At 41.4% G+C, this 15,322-nt stretch overlaps 1 protein-coding gene across 2 annotated transcripts in view; it reads left to right on the top strand.

Moving 5' to 3' along the window:
- The window catches only part of IL13RA1 (interleukin 13 receptor subunit alpha 1), a 332,178-nt gene that overhangs the window by 293,758 nt on the left and 23,098 nt on the right, over window positions 1–15,322 (top strand). Inside the window, exon 8 of one of the 2 annotated variants that reach the window (XM_069212531.1) lies at window positions 11,007–11,135. The exons of the other annotated variant lie outside the window; for it this stretch is intronic. Coding sequence (XP_069068632.1) covers window positions 11,007–11,135 — 129 coding nt within the window. The remainder of the gene's footprint in view (window positions 1–11,006; window positions 11,136–15,322) is intronic. 2 annotated transcript variants of the gene reach the window in all.

Below are 15,322 nucleotides of genomic sequence, written 5' to 3'. Positions count from 1 at the left end.
AATCATCTTGTGTGAATATTTCTTGTGTCATTTGGAATTGTATGTGTTGCTTGGTCGTTCTTTTTATATTTATTTATAAAAAATAGCCCAGGCATGTCTTGCTCTGAGTCCGTAAGTGTTCAAAGGGATCATTCATGCACAGGTCCTCAGCACATGAGGCACACAAAGCTGCAGCTCGTTTAGGCCTCTCAAAGCACTTAACACCTATTTATTCGGCTCCCAGGCTGACAATGGAGCCGAGTGAGCACCTGGGCCCCGCAGAGGTGTATGGGCTTTAACCAAACGCTGCTGGTGTGCTTAATGTGTCCTCCCTTCCCTTGCAACCCAACGCGCCCCCTCCACCGCGCGCGAGTCCTGGTGTTCCTATCTCGTGTAGCAATAAATCATTCAGTGAAGGCATGAGTGCACTACATATTTCATAGAGTCACAGTTGGTGCAGGAAGGGCCTGGAACCTGTGGATATATCCTGTGAATAACTACTACCCTCTGCCTTATTAGGTCACACCTTACTATATTGAAAGGGCGTGTCTGGCAGTGTCTTAATGTCTTGTGTGTGTAAACCGATGGGGTGTGGAAATTCCAGCATCCACAGGGAATTCAGCCACATCTGATAATTTGATTAACACTGACTCGATATCTGAATGGGACCTGCAACATTATAGCACAGCTCACTACTTCAGAGGCCCTGGTTTCACCTGACAGATGAATCCTAGCCATGCTCAGTTCATTGGCTGATGCTAGCTCGATACTGTCCTGTTAGACTAATCATAAATTAGGACAGCATATTTTATGGTGATGGGGCTGTTTGATACCAGGGCGAGGAGGGCGTATAATGGAATGAGGGAGGTCTTTATATCCATTGATTTTGCTTACAGATCCCTGAACACCTTTGCACCCTCCCCTTGTTGAGCCTATATTGGCGACCCTTTCAATTGCTGAACACACAGTCTTGCAGCAGAACACATTTGGATGTGTTTTAAAACCAGGTGGACACTATCTGGTTTCCATAAATAATGATTTGTTTTCCTCTTCTGTTTAATCATCACTGTGGTATTCTCAGACTCAATAAACGGGGTCCCACTGTTTTTCTTTCATGCTGAACCTTCACTTCTCTCCCAGTGCTGCAGGTTGTAGTATAGAGAGCCATGGTGGGTGGTAGCAGTTGGGTTAAAGGCATCTGTAGCAGAGTTCCTTGTGTTCCCAGCCTATAATACATATGTCAAGATAGCGCTGGTGATTAAAATATCTGCTGGAGAGATCTGAGTTTTGCTTAGTGGCAGTTTTGACTTATCCTAAAGTGGAGTAGAGGGTTAATGTGCCTCCGGCAAAGCACAACACATAAAATGCAATTTAGGGACTGGATAGCTCAGTATGTTACTGCTTTTGTCAAAGAGATCCTTCTGTTACTTGCAGTTCATAAATTACAATCCTAATCTAGCCAGTGAGCTACAAACTAGCATCAAATTGCTGCATGCAACTACAAGGCATAGGTTTATAACTTGTTAGTTTTCTTCCTCTACTTTAGTTAATATAAGGTAAACAAAAGGGTTGCTTTGGCTCGTTATGAATTATTAATAGTAAAGATAACCCCAGCCACTGTGTTATGTATTAAATTCTGCGTCTGTACATCCCCAGACCAAAGACTCCTAACATTTAATGCCATGTGTATGCATGATATGTAACTCACTCCCTGTAGTCCTCACTTTCTTCTGGAACATTTCCTATATATTGATTTACACACTTGGAAGATTAATTGCTGCTATAATTTGTGTGTAATGTGATGCTCTCTGACGTCCTACATTAGGATGAGTAGTGCTTTAAAATAAATTAAATACATTCAAGAGAGGGGCTATGGAGTGGTGAAGGGCACTGTTGGAGGGTGTTAATGAGAAAATGCACAGAGAAGGTGCCTGTTAGGCTTTTGAGTTTATGCAGGGTCATCCCCAATCTTTTTGCCTCATGCCTCCTATTTTGTCTGACCTGTTGCTGTTGGCTTTGGAACTCTGAGCACCTTACCACTGCTAACCAGTGCTAAAGTGCATATGCTCTCTGTGTAAATTGTATGTAATTGGTTTATCAATGATTGGCGTCTTTGATGTACTAGTAAGTCCCTAGTAAAGTGAACTAGAGGTGCTAGTGGGCCTGCAGCACTGGTCGTGCCACCCACATAAGTAGCTCTGTAATCATGTCTCAGACCTGCCACTGCAGTGTCTGTGTGTGCAGTTTTATCTGTAAATTCGACTTGGCAAGTGTACCCACTTGCCAGGCCTAAACCTTCCCTTTTCTTACGTCAGACACCCCTAAGGTAGGCCCTAGGTAGCCCCAAGGGCAGGGTGAGTGTATGGTTAAGGTAGGACATATAGCAATGTGTTTTTATATGTCCTGACAGTGAAATATTGTTAAATTTGTTTTTCACTGTTGCAAGGCCTGTCCCTCTAATAGGTTAACATGGGGGCTACCTTTAAATCTGATTAAAGTGTAGATTCCCTTTAGGAGTGTATGGACATGTGGAGTTTGGGGTCTCTGAGCTCACAATTTAAAAATACATCTTTTAGTAAAGTTGATTTTAAGATTGTGTGTTTGAAAATGCCACTTTTAGAAAGTGTGCATTTTCTTGCTTATACCACTTCTGTGACTCTGCCTGTTTGTGGATTCCCTGTCTGGGTCAGTTTGACAGTTGTGCTGGTTGCACCTCACACTAGACAGTGACACAAAGGAAGCTGGGGTGTAGTCTGCATTTCCTGATGAGCCATCTGTGCCAGGAGGGAGGGGAGGAGTGGTCACTGGCACCTAAAAGGGCTGTGCCTGCCCTCACACAATGCAGTCTCCAACCCCCTGGTGAATATCTGGGGCCTGGCCTGGACCAGGCAGGATTTCAAATTCGAAAGAGACTTTGCTTTGAAGTAGGCCTACTTCAAAGGAGAAATTGGGTATAAGAAGGGCACCCAAAACCACAGACTTTAGAAACACTTCTGGAAACAAGAGGAACCTCTGCCTGGAGAAGAGATGAAGAGCTGAGGAAGAAGAGCTGCCCTGCCTGTGACTGTGCTTTGTGGAGCTATCCTGCAGTTGCTGCTTCTGCCAGAGTAAGAGGGTAAGGACTGGACTTTGTGTGCCTTCCATCTCGAGAAGAACTCTCCAAGGGCTTGATTTAGAGCTTGCATCCTGTTTGAAGTCTCGGGGACAGCAAAAGCTTCTCTCTGCCAGCACCTGGAGTTTCTGGAGAGACTCCTACTGTGCCCTGTGGTGCCCATCCAGTTCCTGGGACCCTGAAAGGAGAAGCTGGCAGCCTAAGAGGAGAAAATCCATGCACAGAGCGCCGTGCGGGGAAAAGATCGACGCGACTCCGATCTGCAGCTGAAGAAACGATGTGTCGCCAGCTCCGCGGCTAGAAAATCGACGCTCACCAGAAACGCGACCGAAGAATCGATGCACGGAGCTTTAGAAATGACGCGCAGCATTGCTGACAGAGACTGGGAGATCGCAATCCGCACTGCGTGTTTTTTTAATCATCGTGCGGCTGGATTTCCGACGCAAGTACTGCTGGGCATGTAAAAACAACGCCAGGCCTGCCCTGATCGACGCATCACTCTCCTGCGGCTAGAAGAAACGACGCATCGCAAGCCCTTTTTGACGCACTCGCCCGCGCAGGGTTATTTTCAACACACTCGAGGTACATTTTCACGCTAACAGTGTTAGTGTGTGTTTTAAACTACATAAAGACTCTTTTTGCTTTTTGATTGATAACTTGACTTGTGTATTGTGGATTTTTGTCGTTTTGGTCTTGTTTTGTTTATATAAATGTTTCCTATTTTTCCAAACCTGTGTTGTGTCATTTTGTAGTGTTTTCATTAAGTTACTGTGTGTGTTGGTACAAATACTTTACACCTAGCACTCTGAAGTTAAGCCTACAGCCCTGCCAAGCTACCAAGGGGTAAGCAGGGGTTAACTGAGGGTGATTCTCTTTAACCCTGACTAGAGTGAGAGTCCTTGCTTGAACAGGGGGTAACCTGGCTGTCAACCAAAGATCGCATTTCTTACAGTGCCCATGTGCTGGTTTATACCAACAGATTCCCGTAGTGGGCGCCACTAGTGCTAAAGCAGGCCCTGAGTGTATGTATTTCTCTAATTAGCCCCCACTCACCAATGCTGAGGGCTCCTGCAGACTTCAGTCCACGCTGTCCCGAGAGGACATAGTGCAGACTTCACACCCTTTCATATTTAAATGTCTTATTTATTATTATGCGCTATAAAACTAATGACAAAAGCAAAGCTGTACTTAGCACAAACTTCAAGCCACTGAAATATTTTGATCGCACTTTTATTATTTCTAGTTTGTGTCTCACTGTTTTTGAAGCAACACAAGAAGGACACTTTAGGCGCCAGTTCGATAGCTATACTGTTTCCTCCCTATTCCCATAGACACCACTGTGTAAACAACAGGGCCTTAGGCTCCCTGTGGCTCTCCGCAAGATAATAAAAAAAAAAGCGCTTCGACGCCTCGTCAGGGGTAGTAAGCGCTATATAAATACGATTACAATTACAATTACAATTACAATAATTCCATTCTGTATTTTTCTATTATCAGCAGTGGCAGGGCGCTAAAGGAAGTGTAGGCCCTCCATCCCCAGTTGGTTGAGAAAAACATCCACAACTAGAATGTAGAGAGACCCCTCACAAATGTAGACATTGGTTTCACTGCACCTGTTGCACCTTTGAAGGACACGTCACTGTTTAGGTTGCATCAACACCGCCTGACACTGAGAAGAGAGAACTACAATATTTATTGGAAACGTCCTCGGTACAGGAAAGATGATGAAGACCATAGGTTTACATTACATTGCAGTATGGATTGGGTCACAGTCTGCTTTGCCTTTCTTTGCTCTTGTGAAAATATTCTGAAATTATTGGCATAATAATTGGTGCCCTCCACTGAAAATTGTATGTTCACAGCTTTGATTACTGAGCAAAATGCCCTACTAAATGGGGTGCTTTGAGTATCACAAGAAAGGCATTTTGTCTAATGGGTGAAAAAATTGAATATTTCCTATCTTTTGTGAAGTACTTGTGGGGTGAAATGGCCTACAGTATCAGAATCAGTAAGATTTTCAGCCTATCCATGAGAGAACATGATGTTCATAGATACTTTGATTTTTCCATTGCTTTAAGAGGTGGAACTGTTTAAAATAGTAGAAAAAATGGATGGGAGCTTCTGTGAGCTCGCCAGTTTTTACGTATCTTGTTTTACATGCCCCTTGTTTGTTTCCTCCAGTCTACACAAAAAATGAATTCTTAGCCTCCTTCCCGCCTCTCTGTATCATTGACATCCCAGGACTCTCTGGTCTGCATTAGGGCTTGAAAGAGCTCTAATGCCCTTCTCTGTCAATCTTAGGTACATTCAAGGTGCAAATGGCCGCATCTCCATATATTCCCTGAGTCCAGTTAAGGCCAGGCTGCACATTGTCACTTGGTCAAAAGGACTGAACGATTCCACCCTACTCCCTTGCAAGTCTGCACCATCTTCAAGCACAACTGCATCACTTGTAAAGCAGTAATAACCAACAGACCAACCTTCCTAACAGAAACTCTCACTATCATAACAGGGCATCACACTCCAGGCTATGATTTGGTCAAACTAAAGGTGCAAATAAAGCAAAAGGCCAGAATACACTCGTCCTCACAAAACCTGTGTTGTGCTCTCTGGTGGCATTTAAATACTTCCCTCCACACATAGGCAAGTGGGTACATTGGACAGAGCTGTATTTTTCAATGTTCATTTTGGTCCTCTGTATTTGGTCCCTCTCTTGTGCCTCAATTGAAATGCATACATCAACAATAATAAACTCTGTTTACACCATGTCTACTGTATAATCAGCAGCAGCTTCCTGACTTCTGCATGATATCTGTGTTTGTTTGGTGCTTGGAATTTAATAAAAATTATTTATATATCCTTTTTCAGAAGAAACAAATCTGCAGGAGCTGATCTGTACCTGGTGGTCACTGTTTTTCTTCATATTTACAGCAATCCTGCAGCAAGCAGGCTTGCTTGTGATTTATTTGTAGCATATGCATGTATATTTTTGTGCCAGGAACTTTTGCTAATGTGCAGTGGGTGTTTTTCTGATTACCAATTGGTACTTGGTGAATATAGAGGTGTAAAAATCTGGGATCGGTATAGTGTCAATGACTAGTAAGATTCTAAAGTAGGTAAGACTTTGGGCAGCATTACCCTTCTAGTTTGCACATTCACTTCATTATAGATGTGTTTCCAACATAGGTTAAGGAGGGCATGATCAGGCCATACTTTCAGGAAATCGGAAGAGATAATGGACACACATTAAATTTAAGTGCAAGTCATTCAACTTGTCCGTGATTAACCTGAAATTAGTGCATGGATTCACAGCAGCTTGGACCTTAGCTGGAATCCATGTTGACTGCATCCACTGTATTTCAATTCAGAAACCGATGGCAGCAAACATTCATTATCTGCAAACAGTGCTAACAGACCTTCTTGAGTCTGAACTCTAAAATTGGAAATGCGACTTGAACTGGCCTCAGTGCCTCAGCAGCAGACAAGGCTGTCCAGCTCCCTGACATCATGTGCCCCATATACTTCATTCACCTCGAACCTAGCACAGAAAGCTGGCATGAACTAACTTGGTGTTAAGCCTTCAGTTGCTTAGGAGGGGATGTCAAGTGGATTTTAGCACTCCATCGAAGCTTGTGCTACGCTCCAGTATTTGGCTACTGGCGGGGATTATCAAGAAATTCATTCATTCACCCCCGTTTCCATTGTCTAGTTCTGGATGTTGTCAGACCTTAAGTGTTGAGATGCAAACACCCACTTCTGTTTTATGGACGTGTCCCAATAAAGTTCCTTTTCAACCTATCAGTTCTATACAGGGTTTACACTGCTTGTAACAGTTAGCTGTCAGATGTGAGCTGTTATGTAGCTACATCTGTGACCAAACCTGCCAGAAATCAGCTTCCAGTCTTGAGGTGCCAGTCAGGCTTTTTATTCTATTCCCATGTACGCCAGCAATCTGCTGTTAATAAAGTCTCTGGCTGTATGATGTTTTTTGGGGGTATTTACTTTATTTGTGTTCGAAACAAATAATGTATCTGGACTGGAGGACTTGTTTATTGAAATTCAAATTTTTAAAAAAGTGGTTGCTCTCTTTAAATTGTTTTGTTGTTGATGGCCTATGAAGCAGCAGTGTGATATTCTGATGAATCCTTCTAATCAAATCATCTTAAGCAGTTCCTGTTTTTATTTGCAAAATGTATTTCATTAACATTACATACATCTAATACAAAATGGGGTAACTGTTTAATGTGTAACTTGCAGTATTTAAATGACATGTCTGTAAAGCACTGTCTGGCATATTTGGATTCCCTACACCCCCTTTTTACACTTCAGGCATGTCGATTTTAAAATCCACCATCCGCCTCTGCCCATCAGGGGTGTCCGTTATCATCACTGCTGTTCAACCTGGTGGTCGGACTTTTAGCCATCAATATCAGAAATACTACTGTCTTGGCTGGTATCCATTTTGGCGGTCAGTCCCTCAAAGTCAGCCTCCTTGAGGATGACCTGCTACTTATTCTCACACAGCCTCTACCTCTTTACCCGTGAATTGCCTTGCTGCCTTTGAAACAGGTTTGGACGTTAATTGCCAAAATCTTGACTTCAGTCCAGCTCTTCAAACTCACACAGTTTTCAGTTAAGAATCCAGTGAATGTAGATCCCTGTGGGACCTCTTTATAGGTGGCAATATCAAGCCCTTTGAATAACTCAAACTAGATTTTAAGGTTCCTGAAACATCCCATATACAGTACTGTCAACTGCAGCATAGGGTACATCACCCCCTTAGCGCTCATGGAGCACCCCAGACTTTCATTCCCTTTGAGAAACTAGTCAGGGCCTTTGATGAATCCAGACAGCTCATATCCATAACTTATCAAGTAATCCACCACTCAACGCCTTCCTGCACCTACCTGTACCAAACCCAAAGGCACTCTAGCACTACCAAGTGTATCTCACAAAAGTTAATTATCAGGTGTGACATACTCAAGATATACAAAAGTATATCTCAAAGAGAGACAGCTTGTACCATCATTTTACAATGGTATTACATTCCGACACACCTGCATGCCATTTTCCCCAAGGCATCTATTACCGGCTGGCAATGTTGAATGGTGCCAGGTGACTTCCACCACATTTGGTGGACTTGCTCCCTTATCACCACATATTGAAAGGAGATTCTTGAGCATATAAAACACACTGTAGGATTCCAAATTCCTATGTCCTATCCCATCGCATATTAGGCATACGACCCCTTACACTTGAGACATTCAGACTGGCGGCTTATTAATCATATGTTAGGTGCTGTGACACTGCTCCTAGCCCATGCATGGAAGAAACCCATGGCCCCTCCTACAGTCCTTAAGTTCAGTTGTCTCTGGCATGTGCTGGCAATAGAGCAATTATCCCACAAACTGGCACACATTGATAAAGATTATTGGATGTCTTGCCACCCTTATTTGACTATCTCTCCTGAATTGAGCTTATCTGCTTCACCCTACCCAAGCTCAACGCACTACAAATGTTAGAATAAGGGGCTCACTCATCAAAGTGACTGTAGCTATTGTACTGGACCTACATCCCCTGCTCACCCCCCAAAGTGGTTCTGACTCATGCCTTTCAGATGAAGTGGTGTTGGCTTGGCCCTCCCAGGGGTGCATTATGACTTGGTACTTGTTGCATTCTTAATTTTGTTGTTAGTTCTTCTGTGACATGTACACCTGCCGCTTGACCATACCTGTAATGTGTTGTACACCAGATGTCAGTAATTCAATATCACAGCATTCCTATTGTGTGGATTCCCAATGTGACAAGCTGTGTGTAAGCATTGTGTACTTGACTCTGAAACCATGCCTTTATTTCATGATAAAACTTTAATAAACCTATTTCTAGATAATAAAAAATAGCACATATTTTGATGTAACTATAAAATATTTAATACACATTTTTGCATTAAGTTTTTAAAGTAACAATAAAATTGTATTCAAATATAATAATGAATACAAATTGTTTTAACTTCACTATATTGCCATTAAATTACAATTTCAATTCAAAACTGAGGAAATTGTGTTGTAGAATGTTTTATTTAGTTCTCTATTTAAAATAAGCATATCCATAATTGACACTAATATTTATTTTATAAACACTTGTAAGTTTTTTTTGGAAATATTTTTTTTTAGATGTAATAAACTTTTTCTAAATATTCCCTATACTTTACCTAAGGGAGACTACATAGTCGGGACTGGGATCTCCGCACAAATAGGTAGAGGTGAGGCAGTCGTATAAACTCCGTACCTAGGTTTGTTAATAGCATTTTGTAGTATGTTTTGTATCACTATTAAAACTGTGTATGTAAACATCAAACCAGATACTGTGATATAATATCAATTCTCATATGAAGTGTAACGTAATGATAAATATTCTGCTTTAATATGAAACAGATTTAATTGTGTAACTTTGATAAATTCCTATATCTCAGTGTGGGCAGTTATGTTATATTGTCTCACAATTGTTTTGGTTCTTAAACCTCACCGAATAGCCCTTAAATTACTCATTTTGGCAGTCTGCTTAGGAGGACTGCTACTTCCTAACTTCCTGAATTGTTATTGGTTAGGACCGCAGATGTCAAACTTTGGGAAGATATTGAATTGTTAAGATGTTTATCATTTGTACGTATGTCACAAACAAATGCACACATAGGTGTCAAGTATAGTGCAGATATTGAATTTTTCAGATGCTACTGACTTGAAAGTTTGTCACTAATAAAACTATTGATCCGAAGGTCACAAGTCCAAACCCTGGGAAAGTCAGCTCAGTCTCCCCTCCTTGTAAGGGACGGTAAATTGAGTACCGTAAATTAGCTAGATGTAATATCAATTATGTCAGAAAAGCAATTTTCATTGCTATGTAATAAGTTATTATTGTAGTAGAGCAAGGGCAAGTATGGACTACAAAGAAAGTTTTTCACTCTCAATATATAGAATTATGGATGAGTAACAGTAAATAACAGGGATGGTTTTACCACAGGGTCACAAATGATTTCAAATAGACTTCTCGGAACCCCAAGAAAAAAAGCATTGTTTTTTACTTTTTAACCATTTACAATGTTATGTTATATATGGCCCTCAAAACCATCTGCCCTACTTTGGGCTGGTACCCATACATAACAAGGATTCTCATCCCAAGAGCAAGGATGGACTACAAAGAAAGTTTTTCATTCTCAGCATATATAATTATGGATGAATGACAGTGAATAATGAGGATGTTTTCACAGGGGGTCACAAATGATTTCAAATAAACATCTCAGAACCTCAAAATAAAACACTGTTATTTACTTTTTAGCCATCTACAATTTTATGTGATACATTGCCCTCAAAATCATCTGCCCTACTTTGATTTAATACCTACACAGAACAAGGATTCTCCTCACAGTCCTAAATGCTTAAAACATACCTGGTGCCCTGCCAACCACCTTATCCACCCTCTATGATTTCCTTTCCCATCCCTTCTAGAAGCTGTGGCCACTATGCTCCAGTGCTACTTTGACAGGCTCTCAGCCTGGAAAAGCAGCCTATAATTAATTTATGACATAGCAACAGTGGGTTACAAGCTTTATTACCCATTGTTGCTGTGCTGTGTCATAGCAGTGAATTAATGGATTTAGAATCTAGATATTCATAGTAACGGATCTCTATGACAGGCATGCATAGCATATGGAATGATAGATGGGTAAGAGTGAATATCAGGGATGTTTTTCACAGTAGGGTTCTAAGTGACATTAAATACACATCAAGAGCAAAGAGTGATTTATTTCATGTCACTTAAAACTCCTCAGTAAAAAACATCCCTATTATCCCCCTGTTACCCTTCTTTAATTTTATGTTATATGTGTCCCACCCGAATAATTCTCCCTTGCTTTCAGGTACATGTCCTCTTCTCCATGTTGCAAAAAAGCTGGCCTCTTGCCAGTGTCTTCCTTCACTCTCCACTGCTCTTCTGTCCTCATGTGCTTCCTGCGGTTCCCACGACCAGTGCATAACTGAAAGGCTCTGTGAGTTACATCATATCAATAAAGTAAAAAATTTCGAATCTGGCATTCATGCTAGACGAGCTTGGTGAGAGCCATTTATAACCATGAAGTAAGTCATATCAAGAAGGTGTAAATAAGAAATATTGTTATTTTGCTTTGGTAGAGTGCACAGTCTGTCATTATCATTGTATCACAGCATAATTGGAGACACAAGGTGATTTTCCAGGTGGTTCTGAGGATTCAGCTACAGTTTGATTAGAATTGTAGAGATAATCAGTCGGTTGGTCAATGATGATATATATTTGTACAAGCTCTGAACCCTATTGGTGTAATTTTCAATTAAACTTCATCACTATGTATCCGTAGTCCACTTTAGGATAATGTAAGCAGGAATACAATAGTGGAGAAATGTACATGTCAATTTTCAGTTTATAGAAAACTAAATGTTTTGAATTTGGTTCTTTATCTTTGTGCCTTACGGAGGCTGCTTTGCAATACGTCCAGACCAGGCATGATGTGTGGTAATCCAATATACACATTTCTGCGTTTCTGATCATTTATAGTAGTAATGTGCACAGTTGTCCAGCTTCACTCTGCCCATTGTAACATCTAAGAAACAATCAGAAACCATTAGAATACTATTGTCAGCAGAGGTGTTAAGTAAAATGTTAATACAAACTAGGACAAGCATGGTTTTAGCATGAGGGATTAACCTGCTAAAATTATTTTAGTAGTAAAATTCTCCCATTAAAACTTTTCTTCATAAGAAACATCATGAAGCGTAAAAGTTTATTTTAATAGGACGGGTTTCAAAACAGTAATTTAATCTCAAAACAACATTAACATAACATCCAACAACTTTAACACTTCCTCCCCTTCTTCACCCAACAATTCTCATTTCCCACCAAGATTTCCCCCACGTTCCCATACCTTGCATCATTCTTTCCCCTTTAATTCAATGACCTCCTTCCAATCCCCAATCTCTTTTTCACTTCCCCTACCAGAACATCCGCCAATGAAGCCTCCTTGTCCTGTTTCAAGAATCATGCACACCATCTTCCTTCACCTGTGCTACCTTCATCCCCCACTCCAGAGGGGTGGATATGCCTGCATCTAACTCTCCACCCCCCCTACTGCCGGCATCCAGGAAACCTCATAGGCTTTTTCCTGCCCCTCCTTCTGCTGCATGTCAAGGAATTAATTGATACAATCCTCAGCACCAAATCTTCTCATTCTGTAGTTTACTAATCACATTCCTCATCTCCATCAAATATTAAGCATTGTCAAGATGTGAATGGTGCACCCGATCATTCCTCAAGAGACACTGCTCCTCCTTCTTTATGCCCCAAGGGCTATACTCCTAATGTCCTTTGACATGCAGAAAACCCTCATGGCCCTGTTGCGTTTCCTCCTGGCATTGTCAATGGCTGCATGTTTAATTGCACCTCTTCACTGTCTCCGGCACAAATTCTGTCCATACCAAACATGTCCCTGCAAACATCTGATCAACTGCAAATCCTGATGTATGTGTTGCAGCAAGGTAAACCCAGACAAATGGACCACATTGTTCTCCCCCAAGTGCACAAGGAGCATATCTGGGCAACGCCTCCATGGAACCAGTTTCGCCAAAAGGGGTGAAAGCGCGTCTGGCCTTATTTATCTTTTTTATTTTTATTTATTCAATAGGGGACGCATTAGAGGTTCGATGGACCTTTGGACTCAGTAAAGAGTCTTCCACCATGAACACAAATCTTACTCATGACCCAACTAACAATAACACAATTAAATACAATAAACATTTACCAAAGGTTTGAATCAGTAATCTTTACACACCATGGCCCATGTGACCATGAATAATGAATATTTATTGCCCTAGATTAACAATGCTAAAGTCATGTGAAGCAATCTCAACAGCAACTGATAAACTTAAATAAACAACACAGGTTGACCAAAACGGGAGAAGAACCTTAATTTTACCAAAGCATTTAACATCAAACATTCAAGAGATACCATACAAAGTAATATTAACAATAACTGAACTATAGAGATCGCATACATTTACACATTTACAGGTTAACAAAATCATTCCTTTGTTAATAACAGTTGTTGAACATGGACACACTAACCCTCTAATTTGAATAGCATGATTGGCCTTCATGCAAAATGGAAAATCAGACAAAGTTAATTTGGAAAAACATCTAGCTAAATCTCTAGAAAAATGTAGCAGTTGGTACCTCTATGAACCTCGCGTGGTGTGTGGTGGGTACCTAGGGTACTTACACCTTATACAAGGTCCAGGTATCCCCTCTTAGTGAAGTGGAGGCAGTGTCTATAAGCCAGGCTCTCTAGAAGTACCTGTGGATGAGCAGCCAATGCTTATCTAGCAGACATGCAAAGCTCATGCAATACCACTGTAGTCACACAGCACTTACACACATGAAAGACAACACTCAGTTGTACAAAAATAAAGACACCCAGACAATACTGCAAGAAAGCCAGTGGTGGATTCCTGAAAAAAGAAGACCTGTGGAGAGAGGGGACCAAGTCAAAGAGTCACAGTTGAGTCCAGGAAGAGTAGGAGCTACTACCCACCCAGCTGTACTTGCAGGAGTTGGTCGACGGCGATTAAGAACAGGTCAGCACTGAAGCCCTGGAGTCAGAGAAGAGTTCCTGATGGATGCAGATGTCCTACGCTGGAGTAAAGATTGCAGGCAGGTGTCGGTGCAGGAATTACACCAACAAGCCTTGGCAAAGGCAAACTCTTGGTTAGTGGAAAAGTGGTGCTGCCAGGGACCTGCAAGGTCCAGGAGGACTCAACCCAGGAGGGGGAGTCACAGGGGACCCTCAGTGTCGAATAGAGTCCACAGAAGCAGAGGCAGCACCCACATGAGTCGCAGAAGGAGCCCACAAAGCACTACAAAAGAGGATTCCACGCTGCCGGGGAACCACACAGAAGGCTGTGCTTTGCAGGAAGAGTGCTGTCCATAAAGTAATTTCTTAAGTCATCATTTGTCAGAATATCGGCTGTTCACAGTAGAACCAATAATCATTAATTCTCGAATCTGTGATATAGTTAGTCAGTCTTCTCCTGTTCCTTTCACCAGTTTCCGTCAGGTACATTTAGTTGCAATTCATGCTCCCATCAGTGAATCCACTGTCCTGGGAACGTTAGCTTCTCACGCACCATTGATACAAATGTAACTGTAGCTGGTACATCATATTACAGCAGACAGTTCTCACAAGAAAGTTTAAGACATCATTTAGTTTACATTTGCAACATTACAAATATATTTGGTCAACACTGTGTGTACAGTGACCAATGAACAACTGAAGTTTGATTCTTAAATCAGAAAACATTTATGAACATTTATCAATGCCATAAAACTTAACATGAGGCTTTGTCGACTAGGCCCAAAACTACTCAATTAGTCTATGCATAATAAGTTTAAAGAAATACATGTCATTTATATGTTAGTATGGTCCACTAATTACAATTTATTCTATATGTGCACATTATTTTAAACAGTTAATGTCATTTCTTTATTAATGTTGCACACGTTGTTGTGGTTACTTAGATGGGCACATTTTTCAAAACACTCAATTTCTCTATATTAGCCTAATTCATGTAAATTCTTAACTTCTTATCAATGCAAATTTATTATTAATTAGTTCAACTTTCACAGGGGCAACAAATGATCCAGCGCATCCCACTCCTCCCCGACCATAGCACCTGATGCCTGCTGGTGGGCAATCCTAGGCTTCATCAATAAATCTGCTGGTCCACTTTGCTGCCCAGTGCACAAAAGTGTCCAACAATCCAAGTCACCAGCTTACTCCACCCCAGGGAGCTCACGTACCTTTTGGTTGAAAACATAGTTAATATTCGGAAAAAAACAATCTAAGATGGAGTCGACGCCCATGCGCAATGGAGCCGAGGAGGGAGGAGTCCTTCGGTCCCGTGACCAAAAAGACTTCTTCGAAGAAAAACAACTTGTAATACTCCGAGCCCAACACCAGGCAGCGGACTGTGCCAAACATGTGAATCTGCAGCGACTAATGCCACGAACAGATGTACACTGGGTAAGTGACATTTTCAATATTGGACGTCCACCCTCCCTCTCACAGAAGCACTTTATTTCCAGACATATCTCCCACAACATGTTGCTCTCCACCTGCTTATCATCAAAGTCGCACTACCACAGTTGATG

Source organism: Pleurodeles waltl, chromosome 2_1 (genome assembly GCF_031143425.1).
Source record: "Pleurodeles waltl isolate 20211129_DDA chromosome 2_1, aPleWal1.hap1.20221129, whole genome shotgun sequence".
Lineage (NCBI taxonomy): Eukaryota > Metazoa > Chordata > Amphibia > Caudata > Salamandridae > Pleurodeles > Pleurodeles waltl.
The sequence above is the reverse complement of the archived record's forward strand: the minus strand, read 5'-3'. Positions and strand labels throughout refer to the sequence as shown.